The sequence below is a fragment of the Aptenodytes forsteri genome, unplaced genomic scaffold, assembly GCF_000699145.1.
Source record: "Aptenodytes forsteri isolate BGI_AS27 unplaced genomic scaffold, ASM69914v1 Scaffold174, whole genome shotgun sequence".
Classification (NCBI taxonomy): domain Eukaryota; kingdom Metazoa; phylum Chordata; class Aves; order Sphenisciformes; family Spheniscidae; genus Aptenodytes; species Aptenodytes forsteri.
The window spans coordinates 1,488,100-1,503,120 of record NW_008794603.1 but is presented as its reverse complement, the minus strand read 5'-3'; the positions used below and the strand labels follow the sequence as shown (position 1 = coordinate 1,503,120).

The 15,021-nt window shown below is 42.7% G+C and overlaps 1 protein-coding gene across 1 annotated transcript in view; it reads right to left on the bottom strand.

Annotated features, from left to right (window-relative positions):
• Positions 1 to 15,021, bottom strand: part of GALNT13 (polypeptide N-acetylgalactosaminyltransferase 13) — a 148,366-nt gene that overhangs the window by 2,442 nt on the left and 130,903 nt on the right. Inside the window, exon 11 of the mRNA XM_009273149.1 lies at positions 7,783 to 7,917. Coding sequence (XP_009271424.1) covers positions 7,783 to 7,917 — 135 coding nt within the window. The remainder of the gene's footprint in view (positions 1 to 7,782; positions 7,918 to 15,021) is intronic.

Below are 15,021 nucleotides of genomic sequence, written 5' to 3'. Positions count from 1 at the left end.
GGTGGAGTCCCCATCCCTGGAGGTATTTAAAAGACGTGTAGATGTGGCACTTAGGGACATGGTTTAGTGGTGGATTTGCAGTGCTAGGTTAATGGTTGGACTTGATGATCTTAAAGGTCTTTTCCAACCTAAATGATTCTGTTAGTTTGACTACACCGAGTCCAGCTGGTCCCATAACTTTAAGAAGAGAAATAGTCACAAAGTCTGTAATTGTTTGAAGGATGCAGACCAGTAGATGTGACTGATGATGCAATGTGTATTCACATCATTTGTGAACAGAAATGAAAGGGCTTGGTAAAGAATGCAGTCAGCACAAGAAACAAGCCAGTTGTTCACATAAATTGTGTCCATGTGCTCATGTGCTTCTCTGCCATCAATCTTTATGCCATATGTTGGGGAATGTGTCTTTTCTCTGTTGATGTTCCCTGCTCCCGCTCCCCGGCTAGCAGCGGGACTTCGCCGTTCCCTAGCGAGCGCAGATGAAGCCGGGGGAGCGGGCAGGGACCCCAGTGGCAGCTGGCTCATGTGCGGGGGGTTGCGCAGGGGGGCTCGGGGCTGCACACACCTCCGGCTCCGCGGGCACCAGCATCCTCCCGCGCACACCAACGTCAGCATCCACCTTCTGTCAAATCACTTTTCTGACGTGATGTTCCCGAGTTATCAGTCTGACACATATATTCTGTATATAGCATTGGCAGCCTGAGACCGTACAGTGACTACCTGAATAAATAAGGTTTGGCGTGCTGGAGTAGTACCTACGGAAAGGCACTAAATCACGTCACTTTTACACAGCACTGCTAGGGGAGCGAGCGGGATGCGCTATTCTAGGGTTTGGTACAGGGGCTGCAGTCGTTACCAAACTTACCTCAAAGCTATATTCCCATTTACCAGCATACTGACGGAAGGGAAAAAAAAAAGGAAATTGGAGTCAAACAGTGACTCAAGAAACATTTTTTGTGAAGACCCTCATCTCTCCGTGAATGCAAATTCAACAGCTTTGTACAGACACCGTGTTTAGTGACAAATAACAGTAAGTACGCAAGATCAAATCCTGACATCATTATTCATGCATGAGGAAATGAAACTATTTTCTATCAGATGTGACATATGTACAGCATTTTTTTTTTCCTGAGATCGTTCGCGTGTGTTACATGTCGTAAGACTTCACCACACTGTACCTACTGAAATTTGGCTGGATGTCACTGGGCGACACAACGGGAGTCACCAGGTACATGGGCACACACCTGGACACGCTCCGCACAGCTTTCAACCTCAACCCGACGGATCTGTTTGGCAGCCAAACACCAGCTGTACGTACCTCCTGCACAAACACCTCCACCAAGACCAGTGCCCCAGTACAGGGGGGAAACAAACCACCAACTATTTAACAAAATTGGAAAAACGGGTTTCCTTAGACGAGCAAGATCACACGCTGAGGGAGCAACTCTGGCTCCAGCCCATCGTAACTCCCAGGTCTCTTTCTGCTGATCCACCGCCTCGTTTCCCACCCCCATTCCAAAGCAAACAGCATTTATGCATTATAAATATGTTATAAACCACATGCTGATAGGAAGCCTTTGAAAGCTGGGAAATTCTAACTTGGCACGTCCCATCGATACAGCTGATTTATAGAGCTGCCCTTGCAACGTAATGGGCAGCTTGGGAAAGGGCCAGGAATCTTAATATGCTGTTCAAGAAGTAGGAAAGAAAAGCATTAAAATTCAATAATGGAAGGCAATGGATTAAAAAAAAAAAAAAAAAAGGAGACGAAAAAACAACAGAATTTCCTGTCAAGATGTAAAAACATTCAGGAAAAAAAAGTTTAAAAATGCTGTAAACTACTACCACCTGAAGTGTTAAAAGCCATTTTGCGTTAGAAATGGAGAGAGCGGCACAGGCTCGGGTACCCTTCCTGGAAATAGCTCGTTCCGGTGATCCGCAGGCTGAAGCTCGTCGCTGTTGTTGCTCCTGGTGACAGCAGGTTTCTTTATTTACTGTTCCCTTAAATCCAGACTACACCATTAACATTTTGTGCATATAAGGGCTTCTTTTTAGACTATATAAATTTTAATATCAATATTTGGCTTCTTTTTTTCTTCTACAGGTAATACCTAAAGTAATTTATCCCATTGGGTTAAGAAAAAGATGCAGCTCAGTAAAAACTGCCTTAGGAAAGCTATAGGAAACAGCAATGGAATAAAAGGTTTAGGGAACCCTGCGCGACCCGTGGGGCCAGACCTGGCACCCCCAGAGCCACAGCCAGCGCGTGGCAGGCTTCAGTCAGACTGAAAAACAGAATTATGGAACAACAACAAAAAAATCACGTCCTGATTGCAAATGATTTTGTTTCAACATGGACTTCCATTTCATGTAGATATTAAAAAAGAATGCTTTATTTGATTCTTTTAATTTGGGGCTTTGCAAAAAAAAAAAAAAAAAAAAAATTCAACTTGCTTTTGAAGCTTGATGTAAAATATTCTCCATATTGCAAATTAAATAAGCAAGTAACGGGTTATTCACACAAAGTTACTTGAATAGCTTTCCTTCTTACACCAACTCTCTCAATTAGCAAATTATTATTTTATAATAATAATACCGTCACTCGGATCGGATATTGCCGAGTTGCCACCACAGCCATGGCACATCCATCCTGCCTACAGCTGTGAGCAACTCACCCGAAATCTTACGCTGTGATTTAACGGAAACGGCTCACAGCAGTAAAGCGGCACTTGTGCCAAGTACCCAGTCCTCCTCGTTTCCCTGTAGGTTTTCTGATCCAGACGAGAAGCGTTTCTGTGTTTCTATTCTATTCTCCTATCGCTAAGCAGAAAGTTCATAAAACTATTTTTTAAGGGTTTTTGGAGAAAGATGCAAGAATAATTTAGCGCTCTGACCGTTCATCTAGTTACATGACATGACAATAATCCCTCCAAATACCAGCTTAAATGTTTGCTTTCTTCAAGGTGAGAGCAATCATTTGGGAACTGTAACGTTCCCTTCCATGCTATGTAATTTATCTACCTTTTTTAATTTTTAAACCCATGTCATTTTCTTCAATGATGTTTGTCAGTGACACGACCTGAGGCAATCTGCTAATATTTAGTATCTCCTCAGTCACAACTGCTTTTGCTTAATAAAAAAGTATTTAAACTCCGTTCTGTGGTGCGGTGGGTTTTTTTCCAAAAGGTGTACAAACCCTGACAAGTACTGCGTTATTTGTAAGACCTGCAAAGACACCACCATCATTTTAACTCTACAAGACATAATGCAAAACACTGTTTCCACTCAATGACTTTGCTGACACGCCGTGACCAACTGATTTATCTCAGTTATCAGCTGAGGTTCATCACAATTTTAAGCGATACAATTCACACGGGCAGACTTTTTTAAGACGCTTTGGAAAAACCTTACTACTCACCCACCTGGCCGTCTGACCTCCTCTCCCCCAGGAGCAGATCCTCTGAACAAGAGTAACACAAAACCGAACAGCAAAAATCACGTTTCCAGCCGCCCAGGAGCCCGTGAATTCTGGTCGTTGCTGGAAACGCTGCTTCTCCCTCCAGCGCTGAAAGCAGGTGAAGTTCAACACAGCAGTATAACAGCAGAACATCTCTTTGCTGTGCCCATACCTCCACCATGGGGTGGTGGGGTTTTTTTTTGGGGGGGAGCGGGTTATAAATTTCTTTGCGATTAATCAAAATAATCACTTTAGAACTATTTCCTGCGTATGAAAACCAGGTCTCTTCCCACTTTACGTGACTTTTCCCAAGATAACAGTAACCACGGCGCACTTCTGACAGCACGCGTATGGGCTACAGTGACCGCTTCTGCAAACTCCTTGTATTTCTGAGTATTTTAATTCTACTTTATTCCCCTTGGGATCTCTTCCTCACCCTCTTTCAGTCCATGTCACCTGTGGCACAGAAAAAGCTTGGGGTGAATCCAGCACCCACGAAGGCAAAGGCCCAGGGCTGAAGCTGGGGTCAATATCTAACTTCTCTCAGCTCTGCCGGTGCAGCTCAATTTTGGACCCAAAATACAAATGCCAATTCTTGTCCTCTCCTTCAGCAAGGGATTTTCTGACAAACCAACTGATACCCTTCCATCGCTATTTTATTCCAGCGTTTCAGGATAACCTGCATCTCAAGTGCAAGTAAAAATGTATTAACAATTCTAAGTGTTAAAAGCATTTTGCACAAATTCAGACACTTTTGGTATAAGAAAATGAGAAAAGGGGCTTTTTGAATAGCCTGCTTCAAACCAATTAAATCTGATACTTTCACAAATAGGTATGAAAACATTTGAGATTTACCTTTCTTATCACCACCACAAAACCTTCTTATCTCCTTATTTTTGAAAAAGATATAAATGCTAGGAATATCTAAGAGAACTGTAATATTATTAAGGGATGTATAAATTCTTGGAAAATACTTTCTATCTTTTTAAAATATATTATATATTTCAATACCATAATTTAAACTAAACTAGAACATTACAGAAAAATTAGTAACAGTATGTAAATCAAAGAAAATTGTCCAAAAATCTCTATTGAGAAATCCCTTTTTATGATTATTTACATCTCTCATTGTACCTCCAGAAGTGGCGGAGGCACCGCTGTCCGTTACCAAGTCTTAACTCCTAAATACCTTTAACAGGAGGAGGGATGTGGTCTGTAACCACCGTGCAACACCCAGAAACCACCTCCATTCAGTTTCTGAATAAGGAAAGAGATGTAAAAATGAGCGCAATTTTGCTGGAAAACCAAATGAATGGATACAAGCGATTCAGGCAACGTGTTGTGACTGTTTGTCTGGAAAAAAAAAATTAAAAAAAATCACAAGCCAGTTGTTTTCTCGGTAAAAAATACTGCAGACTAGGTATGCATTTGCATACTGCATACAGGTATGGATTTGGAGGCTTCCCGCACTGCTCGGAGGCCACCAGGCAACAAAACTGAACGAAGGCTGCACGAGCCAAGTGCCCTTCCCACGCAGCGGAGAAGGGGAGCAGGGCTCAGCGCCGCCGCACGCTGCCCCTCCGCACAGCCAGCCCCACCCTAATGCTAACACTGAGGGCCGATTAATACACTAATAAACATATCATACGATTAATACACTAATAAACATATTGTAAATACCAATACCGTCATCCAAGGGAAGTTTGCAAGCTGCAGTCTGAATGTTTACAGAGTAGAACTGTTAACAAAAACCCCCTTGCCAATAAATAAGAAGGTACATAGTGCAATGGGCTGTGTTTTATACGTAGAACAGAGCAAAACCGGTGTCTCGGAGATCCCTTATATTAAAACAATGGCCTATTTCTTTTTTATGAGCTCCATCTAATGGTTGATTTTGTTTTTACACAGCTACTTAGAAATATTTCATTGTGGCTGTCTTACGCTAAACTTAAGAGAAAAAGACAGCATGTCTCCAATGTTAAAAGTGAAGAAGAGCATATTTGTTCGAAAGGAATTTAGCTTTTCATGCAGAAAGGTAAAAGCAGCTATTTCTATGAAACATTGGAAATACTTTTTAAAAGACTTCACATCTTTTAAACACGTCAGTATTTTTCTAGCTTTGCAGTAGTTTTCTACCTTTGCAGTGATGGAAATATGCCAATACTAATTTGGCATCTTTAAACTGAGAGTAGCAGAGGCGCGTAAGCGCAGACCACTGGGCAGCCAGAACTGTGCTCAACGAGGAAATTCATTTTCAGTAGGTTGTGCCTAAAATATTCAAAGGCAAGCGACTGGCAGTATGATTTTTTTCTGTCAGGAAGGATTGCCCTCTACGCTTCTGGTAGAGAAAGAGCATTTGGCGAGGAACCTTGCCGTGGGCCACGTGCATGGCTATCGAACGGTGCCCGATACGTGGGAAAGGTGAGAGCCGGGGTGGGAGCGAGAGCATCCCCCAGCGTGCGGGTTCTAGCGGAGAGCTGAAATACAGGCTTGCCTTCTGGGCTATTTGTGCTTAGCTAGGACTGGGCTGTTGAAGCACATAAAAATAATATGAAAAATACTTTAAAAATAGTATTTCTTCAATATTCAAAATTTATCCTTTAAGGATAAATTAATACAAACTTGAGATAAACTTGAAAGATTCCAATTTAAGAGTCTGAAAACCTGATATTTTAAGGTGTTATAATTTAAAACAGAACCATGCACACCAGCGGGCAGAGGATGCTGCTGCTGTGCTACGAACAGGAGCAAAAGCGCGTGCTGCAGCAACGGCTGTCAGACCCAGTGAGACCCCCCCATGACCTCTCCCAACATAACCAAAAAGCCACCCCGGACCAAAGCAGAGACCTGCCTGGATTTGCTCGGGGCACCCCAGAACAAGGAGACATTCGCTCCCCGCCCGGGCTGAGTGCACCGTGCCCGTTGTGTCTGGTGATGTTTAATTTCCTGCGGAGATTGATCAGGAACCCGCGACACCGACTCCGTGTCCTCGGCCACCGGTCAGCGCTACGCTCCTTAGCTTCTATTTAAAACAATCTGAAACTGATTAAAAATCAATTATCATCTGCTTGCAGGAATGAAACGAAGGAGGACGCAAGAACTGAAATCTCAGGTGTTAATTGCAGGCATGAACATCCTCAAAACCACCTAAAAATTATCAAAATATGCATGCATTTTGTGCAAGAAGAAAAATAATCTTCTTTATTAAAGAGAAAATGGGTTTAAATTCAAATGTTAAACATAAGAACGTATCAAAAGTTACCAAATAAACTGCACCTCAGTGGTAAGCATCACTGTTGGTTTTCTACTTGGCAGTCCAACGTTGTGCAACGGCAGGCTTGTTATGCTTTTTTCTTACCATAACATATTAGAAAGATCCTATCTTGAAGAAAATGCTAATACCTTTGTGTGAATTTCACCATGCAAAACCGCACATTCACGTTTCAAAGCAAAAGCTCAAAATGAATATTTTAATTTTCATCTGCTGTTTCCTGTCTCATTTAAAAAGAAGAATTATTCAGCCATAAAATACTGAGCTATTTACATATACTTTGTATTAATTTTACTACCTCTCCATAAGCCACCAAATTTCTTCAAACTGCACTCCCTCTCAAAACCCAGAAAAAGCCACCTCCCATCCCACGGCAGCGTCAAACCGAACAGGTGACTTGGGTATGGAAACACAAATTAAACACAATTTAAATCCAGAAGAATTATTCAGCCATAAAATACTGAGCTATTTACATATACTTTGTATTAATTTTACTACCTCTCCATAAGCCACCAAATTTCTTCAAACTGCACTCCCTCTCAAAACCCAGAAAAAGCCACCTCCCATCCCACAGCAGCGTCAAACCGAACAGGTGACTTGGGTATGGAAACACAAATTAAACACAATTTAAATCCAGAGCTGATAATCTTTACGAGCCAGCAGAAATAAACTGGAAAAACTGTAACTGAAAAATAAGTAAATCTTGTCTTCTACTTCGTTTATATAAAAATGCAGAATGCTTCTTGAAGTTTGTAAGAATGTAAAACAACGCCAGCTACTAGAAATGAGCTCGTTTAAACAATAATTGACTTTTTCACCCCTCTAAAAAACACAATTTTGTGGAAACACAATTTAAAACCTGGCAGGCAGCTGAATCACTTTGCACTCCCGAGTCTGTGCTATGGCAGGAGTCACCATCGGCACATCACGTCACCAAGCTCCGGCACTCACAGACTCCCCGGCGATACGGCCACACTCTATCAAGAATAAACTCCTGGCTCTAGGGCCGCAGCTGCCCGGCGAGCGCGGGTGCTATCACTGAGGCCTCGGGTACCTCGGCATCGTACTCCCAGAGCTGGTTCCCCCTCATGTGGTGGCACTTCAGCATGATGATGGGGCCGTTCAGCCTTGAGACGTCCAGGCACAAGTCGTCCGTGCGGATCTCTTTGTCAGCAGTGTAAGAAAATACCTGGAAACAGAAAACAATGGCAGTGACAAAGAATTAGCCAAAGTCCTAGCCGACTGCTGATTCAGAATATGCATAATTTCCACTCCGGTGGAGCATAACTGCTTTCTTCTCCAAACATTGAGATTTCACCAGAGTTTTGTGCAAGTTTCTCCGCTAGTGAATGTCTGTTGCACCTAAGAGAAGGAGTACCATGTTTAGGAAAAGAAATTTTATGGGACCAAGCCCTGGAATCACCCAGGCATACACTCAGTTTTGCCTCCTGGGAATTCTACAGAAGCATGTAAATGTGATCAGTGTCTTCAGGAGAAATTTCACAGATCTTTTAATACAATGGATAAACCAAGCCCATCATTGGAAAAACACAAACTTCCCTAAACTAAGTCTTCCTCCTAGTATCTACCTTAACTTTGGGTACCAAGGATTATCTGCGTTAAATGAGTATTTCAGAAATATCGGGTCACTTAAAATTAGGAAATAAATTAAGACACGAGAGAACGCTCCCTCAACAAACTTCCATCAAACCAGTTACAAGTTTCAGGGGGACTGTTTAACTGAACGCCTTCAGCGAGGAGCCAGTTGGATGAAACCCAGGCTGTGCTTGACTCTTGCCCCTGAACATGTGCACGATAAGGTTTTGTTCATTTACGGTTAACTACATATGAATGCATTAGATGGTCTGGCTGCGTTGCAGAGACGCCAGGCAGCGGGCTGAGCTCTCGTGGCGTCACCGCTGAGGCCCTGCAGCAGGGTTCAGGCTGATGGGGAAGCTCGCTCAGTTAGAGCTCAGCACTTTGCGGGTGGGTTTGGGAGCTGGAAAAGCACTAAATCACTGCGACTGCAGTTCCTTGATAACTTTAATCCGCCATGGGGTCTCCAGCCATCCCTCCCGCACGCTCCGCACCAGCCACACAAGGAGCGAGGTCCGCTGCCCGGAGAGGGATTAAAATGTGGAGACCACAGGGGAAGGGGGAGGAAAGGAAGGAAGGTGGCAGAGAACTGCAAGCAGTTACACCCGATTACATGGCCTGGACACATGGGAAGTATCTCTCTGTTCCTGAGCCACTGCTCACAACCTCCATAATATTGCTGGCCCCAGCACAAAAGCTCCTGAAATGGCCTTAGGAAACAGCCTTGGGTCTGTATTGCTTCATGCTTTCCTTGCAGAAAATCCTTTTCTTAGCAGAAAGTGAATTATTTCCGTTCTGCCCCCTCTCCTCAGCAGAAGGAGACCAGAGAGCAGAGCCTCAGCGTGTCCACCAGGATCCGCCATCCCACTACAGACAGCACCTGGTCTGCTGCTGGAGCTCACACAGCTGCAGTACCACCGCGGTGGAAATAGAAAGAGGAGAAAGTTTGCAGTTAATAAAATAATGTCAAGACCATGACAAATGATAGAATTATGATGTCCCATTCAGGTTTTGATGAGTATAAACCTGTATCTACACCTGCAACGGAGAAACAGTGCTGTCAAAAATATGCAAAATATTCACTTATGTGGCAATGTTTAAATTAACAGAGAAATATAATAAAAGCACGGACAAATAAGCATGTGGACATACACCTCAACTACTTGGTGATTTCCGAGTTCCTATACAACCCACTCCTCTTGTAAAAGGACTACAGTATAATTAAAAGAGCTGAGACTGGGATCTGAACCACAAGTAATGCAGTGCCCCAGGGGATGCCCATCCGTTGAGACTTCCAGTGAAACATTGAATTGTACTCAAGGAAGAAGAATCAATCAAGCAGCAAACGAAAACTTTTTCAGTGAATTAAGCAGAGGGCGGGAGATACCAACGTCACTTGGAAACACGACGCTTGGCAGTGGGGCACTAGTAAAGGTAATTCTCCCCATGTAACTCTTAAAACCTATACACTGCACAAAGCAGCCAAGGGAATAAAGGCAAGGATTTTGAAATTGGAGGTTCAGACAGATCTCTCGGAGCAATCACGGAGTACGAAACCAGCATGCCAAGGTGGCAGGGGAGCAGCCAGGTCCAAACCAAAGCCGTGAAGGAGAGCAAGAGCTGCTAGGATCAGTGGTCTTTCCATTTTCCAAATTTCTTATTCACCGCTCGCCAGCCACTTGTCTGGGTGAAAATCTGGGATGCAAAGGTATGGCAAAGCACCAGCTGCCTTTTGCATTTATTCATCCAGTGATAAATCACCGAGATCAAATCTGAGGGTCTCAAAGTGTTGCTTTCACTTAAAAACACATCAGCCACAGGCCAATACTCGGGCTTCTCTCCAGTGGCAAGAGAGACTTTTAAGTATTAACCAGCCAGCGCTGTGCTGAGATCACACTCCGAAGCATGCTGTCCTTTTGGAAGGGGGTGAAATGAGTCCACGGCACATCAAAAATGCCACTTTGTGTTCGTACGGGTATTTTCTACGTTTCCCTTCCCCACTTTTCTGTGTGCAGAAGCAAGTCCCACAGCCTTTAAAAAAACCGTATAACCTCTTTTCTGTTTTGCAAACCTGAGTCTTGCCAAAGTGCTGAAAACTCCCTATATGTACTAGCTTGTTCAGTTACATTCTGGAAGTATTTAGAGAAGAGCATTTATAGCTGCGGGCTGACTGCGGAGGAGACACGGGTGTCATTTTGAAAAGCAGCTCTAACTGTGTCCATCTCCGGCACATCTCAGCGAGAACTAAAGCATCCACAGGTACTCGAGTATGTTAAATGCATGGCAGTAGAAGCAGTTTTTTCAAATTTTCAAATTCATACAAGCTGTCACACATGCACTTCCCAAGTTTCAGTTTGTGTCCTGAATCTGTGTGTTTTTTCCAACTGTTGGGGTTTTTTTTATAGTAAGATGTCTGCCTACACCTTGTCCCTGGTAAGTAAAAACCAAACACTGATGAAAAAGGTCTACATTTGATCAGACTGATTACTGGTTTGTTTTGTAGAGGTCCAACAGATGTACATCCTCTTGATCAGATGAGCTGATATTAGCAAGTCAGGCTAAGTTCATGGAAGTGCGTAAGGTTGCAAAAAAAAAATAAAGTCAGGATCATTTGTGAGGTTTCATCAAAAATTGTATAAAAGCAGTCCACGTTCTGGACTAAACTGAAGTCTGAAGGTTTTATAAAAAAATATTCAACTGTTTATGACCTTCTCATTTATATTAACATCTGGAAATTCTTCTCAAAATAAAACAACGCAACAACAAAATCAGCCTTCTTCAACCATTCATCAAGACCTCCAAAAGTCCCCTTCCAGTACACTGTTTTGAAATTATTTTTGGAATAATAAGCACAGAAGTCAAGAAGGAAGAAAATTTGGGAGAAATTAATAAACAACCTAAAATAGGTTCAAAAAGACTATTGGTGCTATAACATTAAGCTGTGATACCTATAAATAACTATATAAATATATACCTATTTGTTGGGAGGGATATATCTCTCTCCCATAGACACGTTTATTTCATTTGTAAGTAAAACATGCCCTACTTATCCAGTGGTGCTACTCATCCTGAGTGCACTGCTCAGTATTCAGACTCCAAGCGTCCCGTCCTTAAAATCATCCTTCGTCAAGACTAGCCTAAGACTGGATCGGGGAGAGAAAGATATCATGTAGTTGAGGTATTGAAGACCTGGGCTGAAACAACCATTATTCAAACCCAGATAGGATAATAATGTTCAGCTACAAGCTACCATAATTAATATTCAACAAGAAAACCTTTTGGGAGGGGCTTTGGTTTTCCCTTTAAACACCTTCAGCCAAAAACCTTACTGAGAGAATACTGGACTTAATTGCCTGCTGTCATGCTATAACTGGAACAAGAAACATGGCCAAATAATCTAATAATCTGAAAATCACCGATATCATTTGTAGCACAAAGCATCTCTCACTCGACGTAGCAGTTTGGGTTCAAGAATCACTCATATGAATATATTGTACAGATATTTCATCTTTTACTATGCTCATTACTAAGAGATTTATCCATTACCATTTATCCTGAAGCAAATTCCAACTTTAATTTTCAACTTATTTGTGTTGGTTTTTTACAGTAAACATATTTGCATCAGGCATTTTCTTCTAGCCTCAGAGACATGTTTTTAGCCTCAGAGAGATGTTTTCTTCTGTGTTTTATAGAAAGCAAATACTTGTATTTTGAAATGTATTTCCATTTGCATATTTCTTTTTCCTCTCATCTTTGATAATTGCAATCCACTGTTCCATTATATCTTTTGAAAGAATAAGTGATGTCTGAATTAACAATTACAGAGGATGGGTTTGAAAAACACGCCGTCTTAAAAAAGAAAAATGCATGCTAATTAAGACGATGTAAAATTATCAGGCTAGCATATTGCTACCATCCATATTAATTATAGATATAATTATATTAATGCCATATAAAAATAGAGGGTGAGGAACATGTTGCCTTTCATAGCTAATGAAATAGTATATCTCACGCCACACATTGCAGCGCAAGACGGGAAAGGGCTTCCCGAGCAGGAGTCCAGTCTCCCGCTACCGTAAGCACCCCCGTTCTGGGGACGCGACCGACCTGCCTGCCACGCAGCGGCGGGGAGCACAGGCTGGCTTCCCAGGGCCCGGGGCAGCACGCCTGCTCCAAACGTCAGGCAAAGCCTGAGGACCAGCGCGGAGCGAGATCCCGGGAGCTGCTCCAGGGGCTCAGCAGCACATTCAGAGAGACGAGTTACTCCCTATCGCTCGCAGACCCGTGAGCACCAATCTACTGCATCTTTCTACTGGGCTGCAGTTTATTTACTAACACGCGGGCTGCTGAGGCGTGAAAATAAAGTTCTTTCCAGTTTTCCCTTGCTTTTTTTCCACAGCTGTCCCCAAGGGCTGGTGGCACTCGCCGTGGCCAGCCTTCCCCTGCAGCCGTGCAGGGGCTTTGGGTCTGGCTGGAGAAGAGCGGTCCTGTCGGGCAGGAGAAGGGGATGCTCCATCACCAAGAGGAAAGTTCCTGGGCAAGAGCCGCTCCCCGAGACCTGTGGGTGTTTGCCTGGTTGCTTAATCCCAATCAGTTTTCCAAAAGAGGTTAAGCAAGTCCCTAATGTGTCTGAAGTAGAAACTAGTAAAGTAGACACTAACCAAGTCTCCAGAATGACAAAATACAAAATATTCTCACAACTGATGCAGCACTTTTCTATACAGACACAGAAATACTTTCACCCTCTTCTGCTTTTCGTGGAGCTGATCAAAACGAGAAGGAACCACATGTTTTCCACCAACACCTTGTCTTTCATAATGCTTGCAATCCTGATACAGACACAGATTTATTGCCTATGTGCAGTAGCAGGTTTTTATAGGAGTAAATGTATTTTGTATTTATTTTTTGTTAATATCCTTTATTAATACATTTCCATACAGCAAGTTTAGAGGCAGAAGTAAGCCCTATAAAGCCAAAGGTCCATTAAAGCTGACGCCTGGGACTGAGACATCGGCCAGACTGAACTGAGAGACACGCCTCACGTATCACTGATAATTTCATTACTTCTTTCATGTTAAAAGGAACTAAGGAAGTATTCCTCCTGATAAAAGTCTGAGAAACTAATCAGTTTGTTCAACACCAATAAAATGCCAAGCAACATCATCAACTGGAAATCAGTCAAGTGGACAATACAAATCCATATATATATATATTTTTCTAGGCTGCAGTAGCCCATGGCCAGAATTTTCCTTTCCCATTATTTGGTTGTCCTTTTCTTTGGAAAACAGTTAGCCAGGGTATTTTGTCAACTCATAAGTCGTCTAATACTGACAATATTGTTCATAAATCCTTATTTTAGACTTGCACTAAATCTTGAGGATGCATCTGTACAATCAAGGAAGAAGTCCGCCACGCAATACAGACAGTTATAAACTGGACATAACTAAGTACAGAAAAATCTAATTTATTCTGACAACCACTTTAATTACCTACGGAACTCCCGAAGGTAAATTTTGAATTCACCTTTCATAATTGATTTTAAATATTCTAATAAAAGCTGCAAGGAAAGCATTTTTCCTCTCCTCCTGAAATCATTTACACATTAAACGTTGAAACTCACCTTAGGCAAAAGAGGTGAATTGAAGCGGATTCCCCTACCACCAAAAAAGATCCAGGACTCTCACAGTTAACGTGCCAGTTAAGTCACTTCTGGGGGCAAGGACTTGGATATTTTGCCTCTTCACCGAAATCTCGTCTTTATCAAGGCCAGCCAATCACTTCAGCGTTTTAGCAGCTGAACAAATCCAGAACAGCCATGTAGAAAAGGCACCTCACAACTCAGGCAGGCGGTCTCAGGATTTCCATCAAAGGGGACTTTTTGGAAGACTGGAGTTCAACAGGGAAATCCATCCCGTATCAGAGAACAACTGCACTAACTCTTTGGAGGAAAAAATACCCAGTACGAAAAACACCCAACGCTCCACTATACAAAGAACAGCTCTTTAGGAAAAGGGAAAAAAAAAAAAAATCTGATTTTCGTTCCTACTTGTGTACCATGCAAACTAATCATACGAAAAGAAATGTGTGTGTGCTTTCTTCACCTCCGCAGACGCCCCTGTAGCATCCAGCCACTGCTGGGGACTGGATACTCATTAGGCTGACTTGGGCAGAGAGCAGGAATTTCTGTGGCAACAGTCCTTCAGAGATCCAGCCCTTCCCCCAGAGCCTCTGGGGTTGGACATATCCAGCCCTGTTTTAATTCCAGATGATTTATAGAACAGGTTTTAGGTTTTGCTACTCTAACTTTTTTTTTCTTTTCACCCTGAAGGAAGCTATTTAAAACTAAAACCAAACCAACCCACCAAGACAGTGCGTCCCACCAGGGGGATATTAAATCTACTCAAGGGTCAATCTTCAGTTTATCGGATGACCTGAAGACGTGCCCAGCTCGGAGCCCCTGCATAGCTCATGGGCTTCCCTGCGGCCACTCTGGAAGTAGGGATCAGATTTATTTCTAAAAAAGAGGTTACGCCGAGGTCTGTAATGCCATGAAAGCGACTCATCCCATCCCACAGTCATCAGTGAACAGTTCAGACACTGCCAAGCCAGAGCTGACTTTCACATTTGGGAAAGTTCATATCATAGAATCATAGAATCATTGAGGTTGGAAAAGACCTCTAAGATCATGAGTCCAACC